Source organism: Salvia hispanica, chromosome 3 (assembly GCF_023119035.1).
Source record: "Salvia hispanica cultivar TCC Black 2014 chromosome 3, UniMelb_Shisp_WGS_1.0, whole genome shotgun sequence".
In the NCBI taxonomy this organism is placed as follows: domain Eukaryota; kingdom Viridiplantae; phylum Streptophyta; class Magnoliopsida; order Lamiales; family Lamiaceae; genus Salvia; species Salvia hispanica.
Window position 1 is genome coordinate 23952207 of NC_062967.1, and position 17472 is coordinate 23969678.

The window sequence follows — 17472 nt, forward strand, 5'->3', positions numbered from 1 at the left end:
AAATATGTAGTGTAAATATAGAAAGGAATGATAGAGTTAGAAATATGTAAAAAATTGTACTTCTATAATTTAGATATTTATTCGATTCTATTAGTACTCCTATAATTTAGATCTTTATTCGATTCCGTTTTAGGTTTATTGTAATTAATTTACAAAGTGGTAAAAATAATTTGTCTAGAAAGGACAATTAAAAGAAATTGTCGCAATTGTTTTAAATCGTTTTTTAGAAGATAGCCTAATTCAAGTGGCTTGATGGGACTCTTGATGCTAGTAGACAGGACACTACACGCATACACAACAGATTCAAAACGTGTAAGAGTAGTAATATAGAATTATAATATCAATAATTAGTCATCAATTTAATTTTAATTAATTGATTGTATTTTCGGATAAAATTGCATTTTGAATATACTGTATTATTGTTGTAGATTCTCGTGCAAGAAGAAAAAACCAGGTAAATGAAAAGCTAAATTTAATTTCTTATGTACTCCTATAACATTACGATCAAACGTTTTCATTTTTTTACATTTTCTCTTTTAACATGTTCATTGTAACAAAGCAATTTCCAAATGACAAGAAGACGAAGGAAAACTCTTGAGGAATAATGGAGTGATAAGGTATGTTATTCACCTTCCAATGCATTCATTCTTATGATATCAAAATGTTAGTACATTTGTGAAGTACGTATAGATTGGTATGCATAATTTGAATTAGTATCTAGGTCATCCTATGCATTGGAAGGTGAAAGTTTGGTATGCATGGTATGAATTCACTAATTCAAACCATGAATACCAGACTTACACGCATACAACCTGTGTGTAATGGGCATCGGCACTGCATGGTTATTTGGAGAGATGATCGGAAACTTCATCCCAAAGTGAAATATTGTATGTTTTAAATTTGATGACTTTGAGTGATAGCCTATCGTACTCTGAGTAGTCGTTGTTTTCTGTAATACTCTCTCTATCCTATAAAAATATAGGCATATGAAATGGCACAAAAATTAAGCATAAATGATAGTTAAACTAGTGTTAGTGGTTAGTGGTTAGTGGGATCTATATTATTATTAGTGTTAATTTATTCAGTTGTAATGGTGGGTTATAGTAGTATAAATTGTAAATAAATTGATATATATTGGTAACGAGTGGGGAGAACTTTCCATAAAGTGAAATGCTCATATTTTTATGAGATGGACAAAAATAAAAAGTGCATAAATATAATTTTAAGAGATTAAGGGAGTATACATTAGTGGTCAAATAAACTTTTGAATAACTATCAAAGTTAAATGTAAGAAAGCTTGGTACTTTTTTATACCGTTAATGCAGTCGAGAGAGAGAGGGGAGGAGACTAGTTAAAGAGAATTGTCGAGAAAGACCAAATAAAGAGAGAAAAGTTAAAATGAATGAGTTAAGAGCATTTATATTTCTATATCTCAAAATTTGGCTACACAATGTGAAAATAAAATTAGTTGTCAACTAATAATTTTGATTATAAAAATGGCGTATTATTATATTACAAAAACTGTAGTTTAGAAAATATAAATGGTGGAACTAACAAATCTTTTTGGTGGATCTAAATCATAAAGTGATCGTCTTATAAAGAAAGAAATCAAGAATCATATACTGGTTGAAAAAATCGTCTCGGTCAAATTGTGCAGCTTAAATCTTCTTATTCAATTAATATATTATTGTTGGTCAAAACAGAGGAAGAAGAAAAATCATCCAATGAATTTTAAGACTACGCGAGGAGGAATTTCTATGAAAATAGGCTCGATTTTACTAGTTTCTCACATACGATTTACAACGTGAAACTTAGGTATATAACATGATAATTTGTTTAAGGGTGTTTGGTTATAGATAAAAGAAAAAGTGAAGGGCAAAGGGTGGAATGTCATTGTCATTATTATTTGATATGTTAGGTTGGAATATAAATAATTTAATGAGTCCCTTTATTTTCTTTGCCATGTTTTTCCCATTGATAATCATTTATTTTTTTTCTTCTCTTCAATTCAATCGTTGTTTGTTTCTTTAGATCTTTTACAAAATAACGGCTCAATGTGCTATACACATTATAAAATATAAGCATACTATATATCAATTTATTAAGCTAGAAGGGCAAATAAAGAGCTAATTCCCCTGGTCGCAATATCCGACAAATTGTAATTAGTTAAAAGTTAAAACCATAGATTTTATTAGGGGCATGTACCTAAAGGCTACAGTTTTTTAATTGATCGAGATCATGTCCATAAATAATCTTGGTTAATTGAGAGTAATTCATGAATTTGACTACAAAAGTAGGAGGAGCTAGATAAATTAAAACAAAGAGATATTATTCCACAATGCTATGTTGAAAATCAATCTTCCCAAAGATGGACACATCCCATTCTTTAAAGTTTTTATTTACTTAGAATGATTTTGAGCTGCCTTTTATATTTATTTATACATAAAGTATTAACTAAGAGAAAAGCTAAACACATTATTAAAATGATGGAACAAAAAGGAAAACAAATAAACAAGAAATCAGCCATAAATGAAGAAAACATGAAACACCTTCAACAAATCCAAGCATTGGCTCACAAATTGGACTTATTCTGTACATATCTCATTTCTATGAATTATAAAGCTAGGCAAGAAGAAAGTAAAGAAAAAACTCATCGGAAAGTTGGAAACAAAAATTGAACCTGAAAAATCAGGCTATAAAGTCACAAAATTCCAACTACAAATAATTTTCTACCAATTGTTCTCTTATTTGTGATTAACCAAGAAGTGAAGCCGCTGTCAGTAAGGAGAAAGACATCATTCCGTCACACATTTGTGATCAAAATCAGATGCCTGCTGCTTAAAATAATCGTTCCGGCATATGCTGCCAGGGTTCTTTTTTTCCTGTTTTCTCCTAAAATAAAAGCAAACAAAATTGTGCCAAGGGGGGAGACATGGGGATTGTTTTCCATTCAAATGCATCTTGGATAAATGCACGCTACGCAGTTTGGGTGGCTTGAGTTCCCATACGGCGTTAAGCAGGGCAGGTCTCTAGCCAATATCTTCTAAATAGTTATTCTGACTAGAAGCATAAACTGCAGGGCTTGTGGTAGGATTTTGAGTAGGCGGCATCAACCATTTAAGCCAATCACCTCTGCGTCTCACTTTATCACCCTGCAGGCAAATGGAAAGGGGGAAAATGCATTAAGCGACAGACCAACATAACTAAGGTCCCAAAGATTTTATGAAAAAACATTGATCTCGCAGACTTATAGCACAACTAGCATTACGCCAATATGATTTGGACTAATATGTATGTATAATAGGTATGTTGGAAGTAGTGGATAAAGACTAAAGGTCATATATTTACCTGCACTTCGATGATAGAGGAAGCTTGTAAGGCATCTAATATAAGGTGAATATTGTTTGTCAGCTGCCTGACCTGTAAAATTGATGAAATGTAAACTGAAATTTACAGCAAAGGCTAAAAACCATCCCATCAGACAAGTGAGTTTATATGGATATCCCAGAGAGCAAATTCAGACATTGTGAACCAATAAAAGAAAAGGAGATGCAACATATCCCATAGTTTGTCAAAGGACTATAAACTTCCAACATCACAATGAATAAATGAACATAATCCATTGATATAATTAAGACTACGATCCACATAAGCAAAACAGACATCTACTTTGACCCCCACTCAAGATATCAACTCATAAGCACATCAGGAGCTGAATATGTAACAGTAAGTACTCTAACTAGGGCATACCATAATTCTTATGTATAAATATGAATATATGATTACAGAAGTACAATCCAAAAGACATATTTTTAAAAAGTTAACATATTTACTGTCTATAATTAGTTAGTTTTATTTTCTTTATGAATAAATATAGTACTCCCTCCGTCCCACTCAAGATATCCACCTTTCCTTTTGTTTGTCCCACTAAAGATGTCCACTTTCTATGTTTGGAAATAAATCCATCTCTTCTCTCTCCTCATTAAAATATTCAATCATCTTTTCCACTCTATTTTATCACACAACTACTTCACCTAAAATCCCGTGCCATTCAAGATTGTGGAGGTATTGAATGGGACGGAGGGAATACTTATTAAGAACCAAAAGTATCTTATCACATTTTTTCCAACAATTCAAAAACTGATTTTTTGAAGAACCAGAGTAAATAGTTAAGGATTTCACCTGTGTCACAACTTTTTTAATAAATAGAAACACATTTATCTCTACTTTATTCCTTCTCCCTTACTTTATTCTCTCCACCTAACACACGAAATAAAATAGCATAAAATCCCGTGCCGCCCAAGGGGTCATCTTCCCTGGGACGGAGGGAGTATTCACCATTGAAGTTTGCCAGAACTCAAACATCAAACTAATAACAATATCTTGTAGGCAACTTACTTTATTGAACCCAGCAATAAGGTGAACAGACACCCATCCTTCACGGTCCATGTTCCTGCGCAAATGTATGTCCTTGACCAGGTTCTCATTACTACAAGACAATAGTGAGAACAAATAAATAAGAGGCTCCACTTAGAAGAAACCAGGAAATGAAGGCCAAACACAAGTAACAAATACCTAAAATAATAGTTTATCTGGTTCAAAATCTTGTTAAGTAAGTGAGGATCGGGCACAGGAAACAAAAGTGGCGTATATGAGACCATAGGTGGCGGCCTTGGTGAATCTAGGTGGGGGCCAGGGACAAAAAATACCTGTGGCATCTCTGCAAGATTCATCAAAACATCTGCATCGTAATTACATGAAACACTATTCTACCTTGGTAAACCATGGGATTCACAAAAAGGTCACATAAACATACCGTGGTAAACCATGGGATTTACAAAAGGTCGCATAACTACTGGAGGAGGTACAAAAGGCCAACTTGGGGCTGGGCCGCGTACAAAGGGCCTAGAACCATCTCTCTTCTGAGATGCAAAGCTTTCCCTCCGATTATGATCACGTCTTCCACCGTGTCTATGATGGTAGGAACCATCAGGTCGAGCTTGTGGCCCATTATTATTACCCCTAAAAGAACGATGCTGTGACTGCTGTTCATTACCACCAAATGATCTCTCTCTCTGCCCAGAATTTCCAGCATTCTGCTTCTGTGATTCAGCTAAAGCTCCTATGATGCAAGGAGCTTGAGATATGGTGCCATCAGCCTCAAATCTGATGTGTTTCATACTGTAACTGCCACTCGTAGCCGTGTGGTTTTGAGGAGAGATGCTAGTGTCTGATACTACTACTCCCTATAAAAGAATTATAGATTCTACAGATATTTTGTTAACAACATGAAACGAACAAGAAAGGCAAAAAAAGCATTATAAACAACAGAAACATAAAATTGAGATGATGAAACCTCTCCATTTGACGAAACTAGCGGAGACTTGGGGGATCCACGAGCAGTGTCCGAGAGAGCAGGCCAAGCCTCCGCCCCCATCACCGCACCAACCTTGCCAGCTGCCCCACTCGAAGACTTGTTCCAGACCGTCTTCTTCGGCGCACCAGCAGCAGATTCATACGCAGTCAAATAATAGCGCGAATCAGGCCGTTCGTAATCAACAATGCCCACAGATGAAGGGCCAGGAGGCGAATACGCGCCTTGCGCCTCCATGGACTCCACGAACATGCGATAATGATCCTCATCAAAGAAAGTAGACGGAGGCTCCAACGACGCTGCCATCCAAATCAAATTTAGGGTTTTTCGATGCTTTTACGAAATCAAACTCCTCAAGCAGCAGTATGCGAATCCAATTTCGAGAAAAAATTGAAAGAACAAGGAAATTGATTCCAAAAATGGGGTTTCGATCACACAATTGTGAAAATCAGGTATTACACCTTTCCCTCCCAAGCTAGTTTTCTGAGAGAAACTATGAAATGAAAAAATTACTGTAGGTTTTCACCCACATTATTAATTTTCCCCTATGAAATTTGATCCAATTAAAATGTATACAATCCCTCAAAATCGGAGCTAATACGAATTCTAAGTCTATACTAACAAATCTTTTCCAAAATTTTGTTTCATTTCATCAGCCCTTAATATTTTCTTTTCTTGCATGATAACCTTTGCTTAAAAAATTTCAATGTTATTATCATCATATGCATTCAAAAGCAGCTACGATTATTCAATTAAAATAAAAAAAATGGAATAATAGCAATTTACATTTCGCCTTTTCTTATTTGTCAAATACTTATTTTAATTAAACATATCGATTTGAATATCGTTAAAAGACAGATATTTTATATGTGAATGAGACCATTGAGAAAAATTGAAACTTTGTGATTTCATATTTCAATTTCGAAGTTCATGGGATAAATTAGAATTTGACCAAACTTCGCGATTTAAATAATTATTAATCCTAAAAAATTACAATGGAAGTTGTCATTTATGTTTCCAAATTGTTATAATTCTGGTTAATTTCACGACATTTTGAAATGAAATTTGATATTGTTAATTTTAAACTACTGATAATTATCCCACTATGCCCAAGTGTGATAAACGTGAGTTGGTCCCAAACCAAGAGTGCCATGACGATTGCATGAGGCAAGACGGCTCGTGCATGTGTGCATGTATGTGTTTCACAACCCATCATTTGTGTCTGTGAACACGATTATTTCACGTAGTAATAGAGCATCTTAAATGTAGACATGTAGTATTGAAAGTTCATTTTATCATGTGGATTCATTAACACATTAATTAATTTAATAACTTCATAATTAAGTGACAAATCTTAATTAAATTTATTTCACTATCAAGAAGTGGTCTAGAGAAAATGATATACTTACCACAATCATCTAAATTATTTGATTTTAAAAAATTAAATATGTCAATCTACATTGGTTGGGCTAAATTTCAACATCTCATTCACTTCTCAGCATCTAACACATAATTTGACCGGGCTTAGATTCCTACATGTCATTCGGTCTCATCATCTAACGCGTAATTTGATTTATAATATTGATAGACATGTACATGAATGACCTGTAAGGGGTGAGGAAGGGCAGTTTATGCATGTTCACTCTCTGTATCCCGGGCCACTCGACTTAGCATGGTTTTTCAACTAGATAGCAAGGTCGCAGTTGATGGTCCGAAACAACTGTCACGCTTTTATGAATCCGGCGAAATTCTTCGATGTGCGAGGTTAATTTCGTAGCTCGTGCTCTTGCCCCTTCTGATAGGGTGTTTCTAGTTCTTAATCTATCTTGTTTTGTTCTTCATAAAAACATGACAGACATAATAAGAATGTACTATCAAGTATACTTCTACTTTTATATAGAGCAAGTATGTTTATGTGCAATAATCTAAACCGACAATTGAAAAATGAAGTGTGATGGATTTAGAGATATATAAAAACATTAGTGCAATTCTAAAAAAATATTACTGCAATTCTCTAGTTCTTGAGATGAATTACCTTGAAAGTAACCAAATAGAAGCCCACATTCACACTTTATAGATTTAAAACTCATGATTACAATACACAAAATAAGTAGAAGAAAACAAATTCAAGAACCATTAGCCAAAATCACAGTTTTATGTCTGATCGATACATAAAAAAAACAAAGGAAAACATAAAGGGCACAATGAAGGCCTAAAAGTGTGATCTCCTACTTGTTATGCAAAAAGAATAGAAACGGACATAGATGGGTGGAAGGGCGGGAGGTGGACGTATATCTTCACCTCAAGCTGATCACAATATGGAGCAAGCTTTTTGAGCCTTTCCCTTCTTTTTCTTTTGCTTGGGTGGCTGGAGAACAACTTTAATGGCAGCATCAAAAACTGCTTTCACATTCTGTTTTCATATATTATGTCACCAAACATGTTCATTTTTATATCTCGATATCGTGATGGAAATGGCTTTGTTTTAATAAAAGTGGCAACTCAATAGGATCATACCTCTTGTGTTTTTGAACTACATTCAACATAAGATGGAGACGTAATCAATTTCCTCAGCTCCTCTCCCTGTAGGTTTAGAGTGACAAGAATGAAATCTACAGCAATAGGGCTTAGCCATCACAAAAACCAGCACCACATACTAGAAAGAAAAACAAAAATAAGGCTGGTATAACCCGGGGTCACATAGTTTCACCTGTGCGTTAGTGATTGGTACAGAGCCTGGATGATTTTCGAAGAACTCCTTATCATCACGAAGATCTGAATCAAACACAAGTCGTAAACAAACAACAAATAAAACTTTCACCCAATGGATTATGCCAATTTTAACTTTTAAATCTAAGTAAGAAAACAGAGTGAACAAATCTCGAACAAATTTTCCATCTTTTAAATATGTGAACAAATCACACAAAATTTCAACAAGTGACAGACCAATATTCTATGTTAAAGAATTATAAAATGACCATCTAGAAAGGAACTCTAGAATCATACAATGACACCAGTACAAGGTAGACAGATCAATACAATTAAGAAAGACCTTGGAATTCCAAGTTTAATCATGCTACTTGTTTGATATGTAACTTGATATACACGGAAAAAGTCCTATGAAGCAGCCAGTGCGCTTAAATGAATATAGTCTGTGAGATGACCAAAGGAAGGTGAACTCTTAAGACTATCACATCACAGCTTCTAGAGGTGAGAAAGAAAGGATGGTGATTTCAAATGCTTATCACTTCACCTAAAATTTACTATTGGAAATATATTAAGCTATCATCAGCTAAAAATATGGGCAAGGATTTGCTTAAAAACATTTTTATCCTACATTATGATAGCATGATAATTGCAAAATGGATGTTTGTATTCATACAAACTAAACAAAAAGAGTCCCCTCACTCTTGGTTCTTGTATATTATTCCAGTATATTTACTACCCTTCCGACAGAAGCATTAGGGTGGTTGCAGAAAGCTTGAAGCTGACACAAATATATCTTTCATGCTCTAAAGAAAGCAATCATAATATTCCCAATACCAGTAAACACAATATCATCATAAGAAACTTAAATAAGGAAACTGACTATTTAATGCACTTTTAAATTTGATATCTCACCAAGTTTTGTGCCAACAAGAACTATAGGGACACCAGGAGCGTAATGCTTCAATTCAGGAATCCACTGAATCAGAAATACACCAGAGCCCAAAACAGAAAAAAAGGACAATTAACAAAAAACAAATTGGTGCAAAAAAAGAGAGTAGAAAAGTGATGAATATACAATTATACATACTGTATGGCAATCAAATCCTTACCTTCTTGGAAACATTTTCATAGCTTGCCTTGCTGATAAGAGAAAATGCCAGAATAAAAACATCAGCTCCACGATAACTCAAAGGCCTTAATCTGTTGTAATCTTCCTGCCCTGTTCCACAGAACAATAACCATAGGCTCACATGTTTGAACTATAAGAAGTACTATCATATAACTAAATTTATCCCAGGTGTAATCACCTACGGAAGTACATGGAAATTATCTCTATTACTTACCAGCAGTATCCCACAGGCCAAGGTTAACAGTGGCTCCATTGACAACGACATTGGCACTGAAATTATCAAACACAGTAGGCACATAATCCTGTTCCGCATAAAAAGCAAAACAAAAAAGTTAAAGACACATGATGGAATAATAGATCACTTTTCAAAGAATGAAGTGTAGAATCATATAAGATGCAAATAACCACCACAACATTTTGCTTTCAGGACTATTAAAGCTAAAACAAAATGAAATAACATAAGAATAAATCAGAAAGAAATGTTATGATTGAACTGGCAACAAAAGTAAATTGCCCCGAAATTTGCAGCACAATTACTGAACAAGTAGCACCAATATTATGGTTGACTTGTCAAGGGAAGAAGGTCCAGATGAACACAAAAGTGTAGAATCGATTCTCTTGCCACATATAGTAAAATACTTGGCCATTATTTAGAGCAAATATCACCTATGCAATATGAAATATGCAAATTTCGATGAGAAATAACTGTTCTCTATCTCGATGTGATTCTAACAATAACGAAACAAAAAGTTAAAATCAATAAACGAATACCGGTTTTTCTCAAAATCTCAATGCCCACATGATCAGTAACAATATGGAAACAAAATAAGGTGCCTCCATGCATATTTGGTTCTTTTCATTCACTAAAGCCAAGACAATCTCCTCAATCCTTCACAACGAGATCCATATGATCTATTTCCTAGTATTTCACAATAATAGGCATACAACCAAAAAGGGGAAATTTCATGTGATGTGAATAATTGTAGCATGCCACCAATTAAAATGGCAGTTCAGACAAAATTTAGGAATAAAAATGTCAGACCGTGGGGAAGGTGTTGCTGGTGTATGAAATCAAGAGACATGTCTTTCCAACAGCACCATCGCCCACCGTCACACATTTGATGAATCTTGAAGCGCTCATTCTTCCCGAATAAAACTATCTCTCTTTCTCTCTCTACACCTAATTAGCAGAAATGCACAACACACAGGTAAAAGGAGCACAGACAGTTTCTAGATTTCTCATTGTTCCTCCCTATCAAAGCTAGGACAACTAGATAATCAGCCAATTCGGACCCTAACCCTTGAGCAGAATGTACAGAAGAAGAATGTGGGATCAGAATCTAGAGAGAGAAACAAGAATAATAAGGTTAATTGATTGGTGTGGTTGAGATCGAGTGGCTATGACGCATAATACCTTATTTAGCCGGGAAACGCTGCCATTGAACCGCTCTACTCTCTTCCTCTCTCCACCATTTTTCTCGCTCTCCACCTCTAAATTTTTACTCCTTTAATTTTACTTACAAACTTTTGGGCACGCCATTTAAATGGGTTAAAATTTAGTAGGAGTAATATTTATAAATTAAATTAATAGGATTTGAGAATATCAATTTTAACGAATTTTGGAATACTTGAAATCATATTCATCAGTTAAACGTATGCGGTACGCTTCAATTTTATTTGATTATTATTATTTTCTTCAGAGAAAACCCGCGCAGGATTGCCATTTCGCTAGGGTTCCAAAATCTTACTGATAATTTGGAAATTTTGCGGAGGAGCCAAACTACGGTTGGCCTTCGATGGGGAAGGGGAAAAGGAGTTCAGCCATTGTAATTTCATCATCCGATGACGATGAAGTTAAAGATAAACACTTATCATCTAAAACTGGTGTCAGATTCTCGAAATCAGCTCCACCTCGGAAAAACCCTAAAAGAGCTAAGAAGCTTTCAGTCTCCAGCTCTTACTCATCGCCATTTCACAACTCCAGCGCCATTGATTTCGATGAGGTACATTCTCACATCTCTTACAATTTCATTTACCTTTCTACGACTGTTTTCATTCAATCTAAATGAAATTACTGGCTTAGCGAATTTGTGGTTAACCATGGCTCGGAATTTTTATTTTGTGATGGAGATTTGGGGTAATTTTGTCGAACTAGTTTTATACTAGTAGTATTAGTGGAGGGCTATAGGGAAGTTGAAGATTTTATTTTCGACCAAATTAATTTAGCATTCAGTAATACTAGTACTTGATTTCAAGTTGGTGCAGTAGAAATTTTAGCTTTGGCAGTTTATGCAGGCTATTTTATGTAACGAAGCTGAATATAAATTTGATGCTACTTATCAGTGGGTTATCATATGGTTACTCCTATTCTGATATATTGACTTTAACCGACTGATACATTGCTCCACGACGAACTAAGAAGACCATGGAAAATCATACTAGCCTGAGTCTTGGTCTTGACAAGTGGATGGAAGTAAGACTGAGAAAACTGCAATTGTAGTGATAAGATAGATTCTTACTCCTTTTTCATTACTCATTAGGCAAATGCATTTTGAGATATTCCTGAAAAATTACATATTATGAAGCATAAAATTCATAAAATCTGTTTGATCCTTGAGTTGATTTGTCTGTTAAAGTGGAGGCAGTAGCCACTGGAGCTGTTGGGTCTCTCATTGGCCCAAGGGAGCATGTAGTTTGCCGTCAATTTTTTGCATGATGACATTGTTGGCCTCATTCTGAGTCTTGATGAGCTGCATGAATAATGCATAATTTTCCTGTTATGTTGGAAATTGATGGGTTTGTTGGAAACTAGATCTTACTCAAGAATGATATCTTATTGTGATTATTGAAGTTATATATCATTTGATGATGTTAGTTGAACTAGAATACTAGATGAAGTAAAGCTGAAGACTGTGTGAAAATATTGTTTCCTAAATCCTAATCAGAATAACCACTAAAGGTTTCTTATGAAACATCAAATTTCAAACACATCTAATCTTCTATTTTTGGAAAATCATGTACGAGGTTTCCAATCCTGTTTCTGGTGAGTAAGAAAGATTTCTTAAAACCAGTGCATTGGTTGACTAGACCTAGTTAACGTTACTCTGGATCTCATTCCATTAATTACTTAATCTCTCAGTTTCTTATTGAAACCCTACACATTTTCTCATGCTATTTCTCAATGCAGGTCAAACAGATTTGTCAGGAATTTGATCAAGGGTTCCCTCAGTTCAAGGTAACATCTGGTATGCCATTATTATAATTTTATGCATTTGTTGCATTTTCTCACTCTTTATATTGAGATTTCCTTTCCTATTTTTTCTGGAGTGTATAGGATTTGACCTTCATGACTAATGGCTCTTTGTTGTTGAATTATTACTAATATACTCATGTTTGCTATCATGAATTCACGACCATGCTGTTGTAGAAATTGGTCTTCATTGTTCATTTTGTCTTGCTTGTTGAGTACTCTGAATATTTCACATTCTCTGTAGATTCATGTTGGCTTGTTGTATGAGAGAACTTAATCTTGATTCATCTGCAGTTGCTAAAATGTTCTGTTTTGAAGTATTGAATACATGTCACTTCCTTCTCCCAAATAGGCTGGTTTGTCTTCTAACATTTGAGGGATGTGTAATTTAAATTGATTTCCATCTGATCTTCTGTACCTACGGTTTTTGCGCAGATTCCAGTGGTAACAAGGATATGTGGGTCGAAAAGTATATGCCGAGTTGCTTAGGGGATCTGGCCGTTCATAAGAAGAAGGTACAAACCGCTTTATGATTGCTGTTCCTAACTCATCCATACCTAAGTCATGTAATGTTCATGGTTCCGTCGTGGTTGGCAGGTTGAAGAAGTTAAATCATGGTTTGAGGAGAAACTCAAAAGTAGTGCGGTACTCTTCTAACAAACCTGCCTGACTCTTCTTGTTCGTTTTCCTACTACCAAAAAATGCATCAACCATTCTGTCATCATTGTTTCTTGCTTATTATTTCACAGTCCTATCAACTTTTAAGAATTTACCTTTTAGTTTTTTTTGCGGGGTCTATTATCTTAGTTGGCATTTTTTGACTTAGTGTAACCTAAAGGCTAATGTTACCATGTCATTAACAAATGAAAACTAGGTATATCTCTCATCTGATTGGCGACTTAGTCCTACAATGACTTTTGTAACTGTTTGAGTTTGATGTGTGCTATTGCCACTTTGCCAGAATAAATTGAATAGTTCATAGCAAAGCCCAGAATACAGAATAATCAAGATGTTCAATATGTTAGTTATTTGTTGCAATCCTAAATGCATCTTTCACATCAATAAAGATACATAATACTGAATATGGTTACTTGGTAATTTAGGGTATCATATTTTCAAAATGCCCCAAGTGACAGAAACTATAACAACCAAGATAACTCTTTATGGATAACTGGACGGTAGTTATACCTTTTATGTTATTGCATAACTAAGCAAGAGTATTTTATATTCTCTAAATGTAATGGTCACTAAATAATTGACTTCTTTCCATTTCATTTTAACTATTTACAAAAAAACCAGTACTGGACATAAGTTGATTGGTTACCATTGAAAATATATTGTTCTTCTGCCACCTTTTAAGTAATAGGTTTTGTTTCTTACTATCTGCAGGATAATTCATTCAGTAATGTGATCCTCATCTCTGGTCAAGCTGGAGTTGGAAAATCTGTACGCTCTATGGTTCTTAGCACTGAAAATTATTAGCATTGTGAAAAGTGAAAAATAGACATTGTCTGTTAAGATAATTTCTGCTGATGTTTCAATATTGCATTATCCATCCATTGAATGGCATAATATTGTAGGCAACCATCTATGCTGTTGCATGTCATCTTGGAATGGAAGTGTATGAATGGAGAACACCTACCCCAACAATTTGGCAGGAACATGTGCATAATTCCAATTCAGGTACTCACAGTGTCTCTTCTAGTCTCCAAATTTATTCTAATTCAGGTCCAAAATTGTCATTTGATAATGTTCTATTCAATTTATTTCTATTTTCTATATTCACGTGTCTCTGGTTTGTGAATATGTGATATAGGGATCCAGTATATGTCAAAGTTGGATGAGTTTGAAAGTTTTGTTGAACGGATACGAAAATATGGATTAGTTTCTTCATCCTTAACCAGAGTATCTCCAGCATCTGTTGTACTGTTAATTGATGATCTCCCTATGGTGAATGGAAAGGTCTCTTATGGAAGACTTCAGAGGTGCTTGTATCTTCTTCTGCAATCTGTCCGCCTTCCCACAGCCATATTGATCAATGACTATGGCCGGTCTGAATCTGCAGAACAGCATAGCTGGTATTGGGAAGAGCTCCAGTCATCTCTTCAAAATGCAGGGGCTTATAAGGTTTTGTTTCTTACCTTGTCATATTCCAGAGCTACAACTTGGGTTTGCTGATGTTTTAGCATCAAACTCAATCTATCAGGTGACGTTCAATCCAATCACTGCCAATTCCATCAAAAGAGCACTTACAAGAATTTGCAGATTGGAAAGGCTCAAAGTGAATGATGAATATGTTGATTTTATAGCAAAAGCCAGTGAAGGAGATATAAGAAGTGCTATTACATCTTTGCAGTACTTCTCGTTGAAACCACATCCCCTTGATACTTTATCTGTTCTGAATTCGGTAAAGACATATCGAGAAGAAAAACAGACTGAGACTAACAGGTTGTATGATAGAGTTCTTCTGCCATTTGGCAAAGATCCGACTCTGTCACTATTTCATGCACTTGGAAAATTTTTGCACAACAAGAGAGAGACTGGAAGTGCAGTTCCATCAGGTATATTCATGCAATTGGCTTTTTGTATATCATACACTTCAAGTGTTGGATACTGATGGAGATATATTGAATGCAAATGTGGTGCATGAAATTATAATCTGGATTTTATGCGAAATGTGAGCTCAAACTTAATTTTGGTGTTCGACCACCACCATGATGGTGTGAGCTAGACCCACCTGCTTTACCTAAATACACATAAATATTACTTCCTCCGTCTAATTGTAATTGAGATCCTATTTTGGCTGTCCCACACTCCCACTGTAGTTGAGCCATTTCCTTTTTGGCAAAAATCAACACATTTGATCTCTCTTACTTTATTTTGTATTCACTTATCTACTTTATCTCTCTCCACTCGACTCATTAAACATCCATTTCTTAATTTCTGTGGCCAAAACAATTGCCCTCTACTATAGTGGGATGGATGGAGTAGGACATAACAACTTGTTTCTTTCGTAAAACGAGCCAAACTCTTGAAAAGATAATCCTTCAACAGTCATCTTCAGATGTGTATTTGAAATTCCCATTCATAATTTTATATTCATGCAGAATAAGGAAATTTATAAATTTGTGGCTGCTATACTGATTTTTTTACATTGTTCTGTAGATACAGATGTGATTCTTTTAAAGGAAAAATTTTCCAGGTGTCAGATCAAAATGGATGATCCAGAGCTGGTACTTTGTCAAGCACATGGGCAGGCACGGCTTGTTACTGATTTTCTCCATGAAAATGGTAATCCATACTATTATATGCTATCTTATCCTATAAAATGGTAGCTTCTTTTGCATTTGAATGTTTAGTATTGTACTATTGTCTTAAATCTTGTGAGAAGGCATGTTACCCCATTGTTTGTACTGTTACCCTGTGGTATCAAATATGTGTTCCAGATTGCACTTTTGTTATTTGCTATGGGATTGTTCAAGTAAGAGATGGGCCATTGGTGATTTTATTTTGTTTGATGATTGCAATTACAGTTTTAGATTTTGTGAATGAGGAAGCAATCGAGGATGCATGGGTTGTAGGAGCATACTTAAGCGATGCCGACTTGCTTCTCACCCCATCCAGTAAAACCTGGGAAGCTGAGAATGTCTTACAATCTGCTGCTGCTTCAGTTGCTGTCCGTGGAGTTTTATTTGGGAATACCAGTCCCCTATCTTCTCGGTATAGTTCCTGAGAAATCTGTTCTTTGTTTTTTGTGAACCAGATGCTAATGGTATTCTGAATATGCAGGTGGCATGCAATTCGCCGTCCTGTGCTCTGGCAGATTGATCAATCTCTGAAGCACAATAAGGTAAGTCAGATAACCATCTTCCGCATAACATAATAAGATTTTCAAATGTACCTAATGCATCCTTTTGTTATGAGTTAATCGCTTATGAAAAGAACCATTCCGAGGCTTACTCATAGTTTGTTTTTATTTTACTTTTGGAGTCAATAACACTCTTGGAACCAGCTTCTTCTTTTGGCTAAGAAAATATCCTTTATTTTGGTAACCTTTTAGTTCCACATCCATTCAGGATCTTTTTAAGTATCAATCTATCTCTCTCTTCGTCTTGTGATGGTACCCTTTACTCATACCCACACATCTACATCTTGTGTCATCAAACTATCTTTACTCTGCAATGATCCATTGCTTGTTGGTAGTGTTTAGGGGCCTGGTGCAGGACAGACATGTACTTCCCGTTATGGTTTGTTTCTTATTCATACTGTTTTCTTCTCTTGTGAATGCACTTGCAGAGTCGAATACTGAGTCGAAGGGTAGATGATCCTACTAGTGCAAGTTTGTACAGCCATTCTACTTTAGCAACTGAATTTAATCCTGCACTCAAATGGCTTGGACATAGAGTTTCAGCAGACCATCAAGTCCTAGCTGAAGTTAGCTTTGATGAAGATGACTGCAATGGTATGAGTGTAGACGGCGAGGTTGATGATGATGAAATAGAAGAGTGGTAGCTTTTGTTGCTTTACTGCAGCGTTCTATTTTTGTGAATTGTAAATGATGTACATATATCAGTTCTAATTTAGGAGGTTTCTTATCTTTAGTCAAAATATTACTTAAAACCTTCATATTGAGGAATTGTTAACTCAAACTGCATTCATCTTGGCAAGGGGTGAAAAAGTCTCGAAATAGTTCATACATGTGTTTTGGTTTGAGGAGGTTTAATCTTCTGACATGTTTGGTTTGTGAGAATGGCTACATATTTATTGCCTTGTTTGATGAGTTTGATAAAGATATTGAACGAAGTTATTTATGAGTTTTGTGGTTTGATATGAGGATAGTTCGATGCCATATTATGTGGTAGATGCAATTTTGAGGGTTTGAAATTGGTTCTATATATTACTCCCTTCGTTCCATAGTAATAGAGTCATTTTGCCATTTTGGTACGTTCCATAGTAATAGAGTCATTTTCCTTTTTAATGAAAGTTAACACATTTTTCCACGCTTACTTC

At 35.1% G+C, this 17472-nt stretch overlaps 3 protein-coding genes across 6 annotated transcripts; 1 reads left to right on the forward strand and 2 right to left on the reverse strand.

Moving 5' to 3' along the window:
* Positions 1-2530: 2530 nt before the first annotated feature.
* LOC125212028 (la-related protein 1C-like) lies at positions 2531-6013 on the reverse strand. Of its 2 annotated transcripts, none has more exons than XM_048112037.1 (6): positions 5357-6013; positions 4817-5246; positions 4576-4741; positions 4399-4489; positions 3349-3420; positions 2531-3152 (listed from the first exon to the last, which is right to left on the reverse strand). In XM_048112037.1, the coding sequence occupies exons 1-6, from the start codon at positions 5678-5680 to the stop codon at positions 3030-3032; spliced, it is 1206 nt and encodes a 401-aa protein (XP_047967994.1). In that variant the 5' UTR covers positions 5681-6013; the 3' UTR covers positions 2531-3029. The 2 variants fall into 2 exon arrangements, with proteins under 2 accessions (XP_047967994.1, XP_047967995.1); XM_048112038.1 differs by having other exon boundaries at positions 4576-4720; positions 5357-6009.
* Positions 6014-7417: 1404 nt separating this feature from the next.
* LOC125212029 (rac-like GTP-binding protein RHO1) lies at positions 7418-10741 on the reverse strand. Its single transcript, XM_048112039.1, has 8 exons — positions 10627-10741; positions 10255-10392; positions 9427-9514; positions 9193-9302; positions 8996-9059; positions 8085-8149; positions 7892-7957; positions 7418-7787 (listed from the first exon to the last, which is right to left on the reverse strand). Exons 2-8 carry the CDS (start codon positions 10351-10353, stop codon positions 7686-7688), a joined length of 594 nt encoding a protein of 197 aa, XP_047967996.1. The 5' UTR covers positions 10354-10392; positions 10627-10741; the 3' UTR covers positions 7418-7685.
* An 84-nt stretch (positions 10742-10825) lies between these two features.
* Positions 10826-17063, forward strand: LOC125212026 (cell cycle checkpoint protein RAD17). Of its 3 annotated transcripts, none has more exons than XM_048112032.1 (12): positions 10826-11215; positions 12400-12457; positions 12898-12977; positions 13060-13107; positions 13852-13908; positions 14043-14145; positions 14279-14589; positions 14669-15023; positions 15628-15753; positions 15996-16182; positions 16252-16312; positions 16759-17063. In XM_048112032.1, exons 1-12 carry the CDS (start codon positions 11009-11011, stop codon positions 16972-16974), a joined length of 1809 nt encoding a protein of 602 aa, XP_047967989.1. In that variant the 5' UTR covers positions 10826-11008; the 3' UTR covers positions 16975-17063. The 3 variants fall into 3 exon arrangements, with proteins under 3 accessions (XP_047967989.1, XP_047967990.1, XP_047967991.1); XM_048112033.1 differs by having other exon boundaries at positions 11134-11215; positions 12400-12447; XM_048112034.1 differs by lacking the exon at positions 10826-11215 and adding an exon at positions 12757-12818 and having other exon boundaries at positions 12400-12447.
* Positions 17064-17472: the final 409 nt, after the last annotated feature.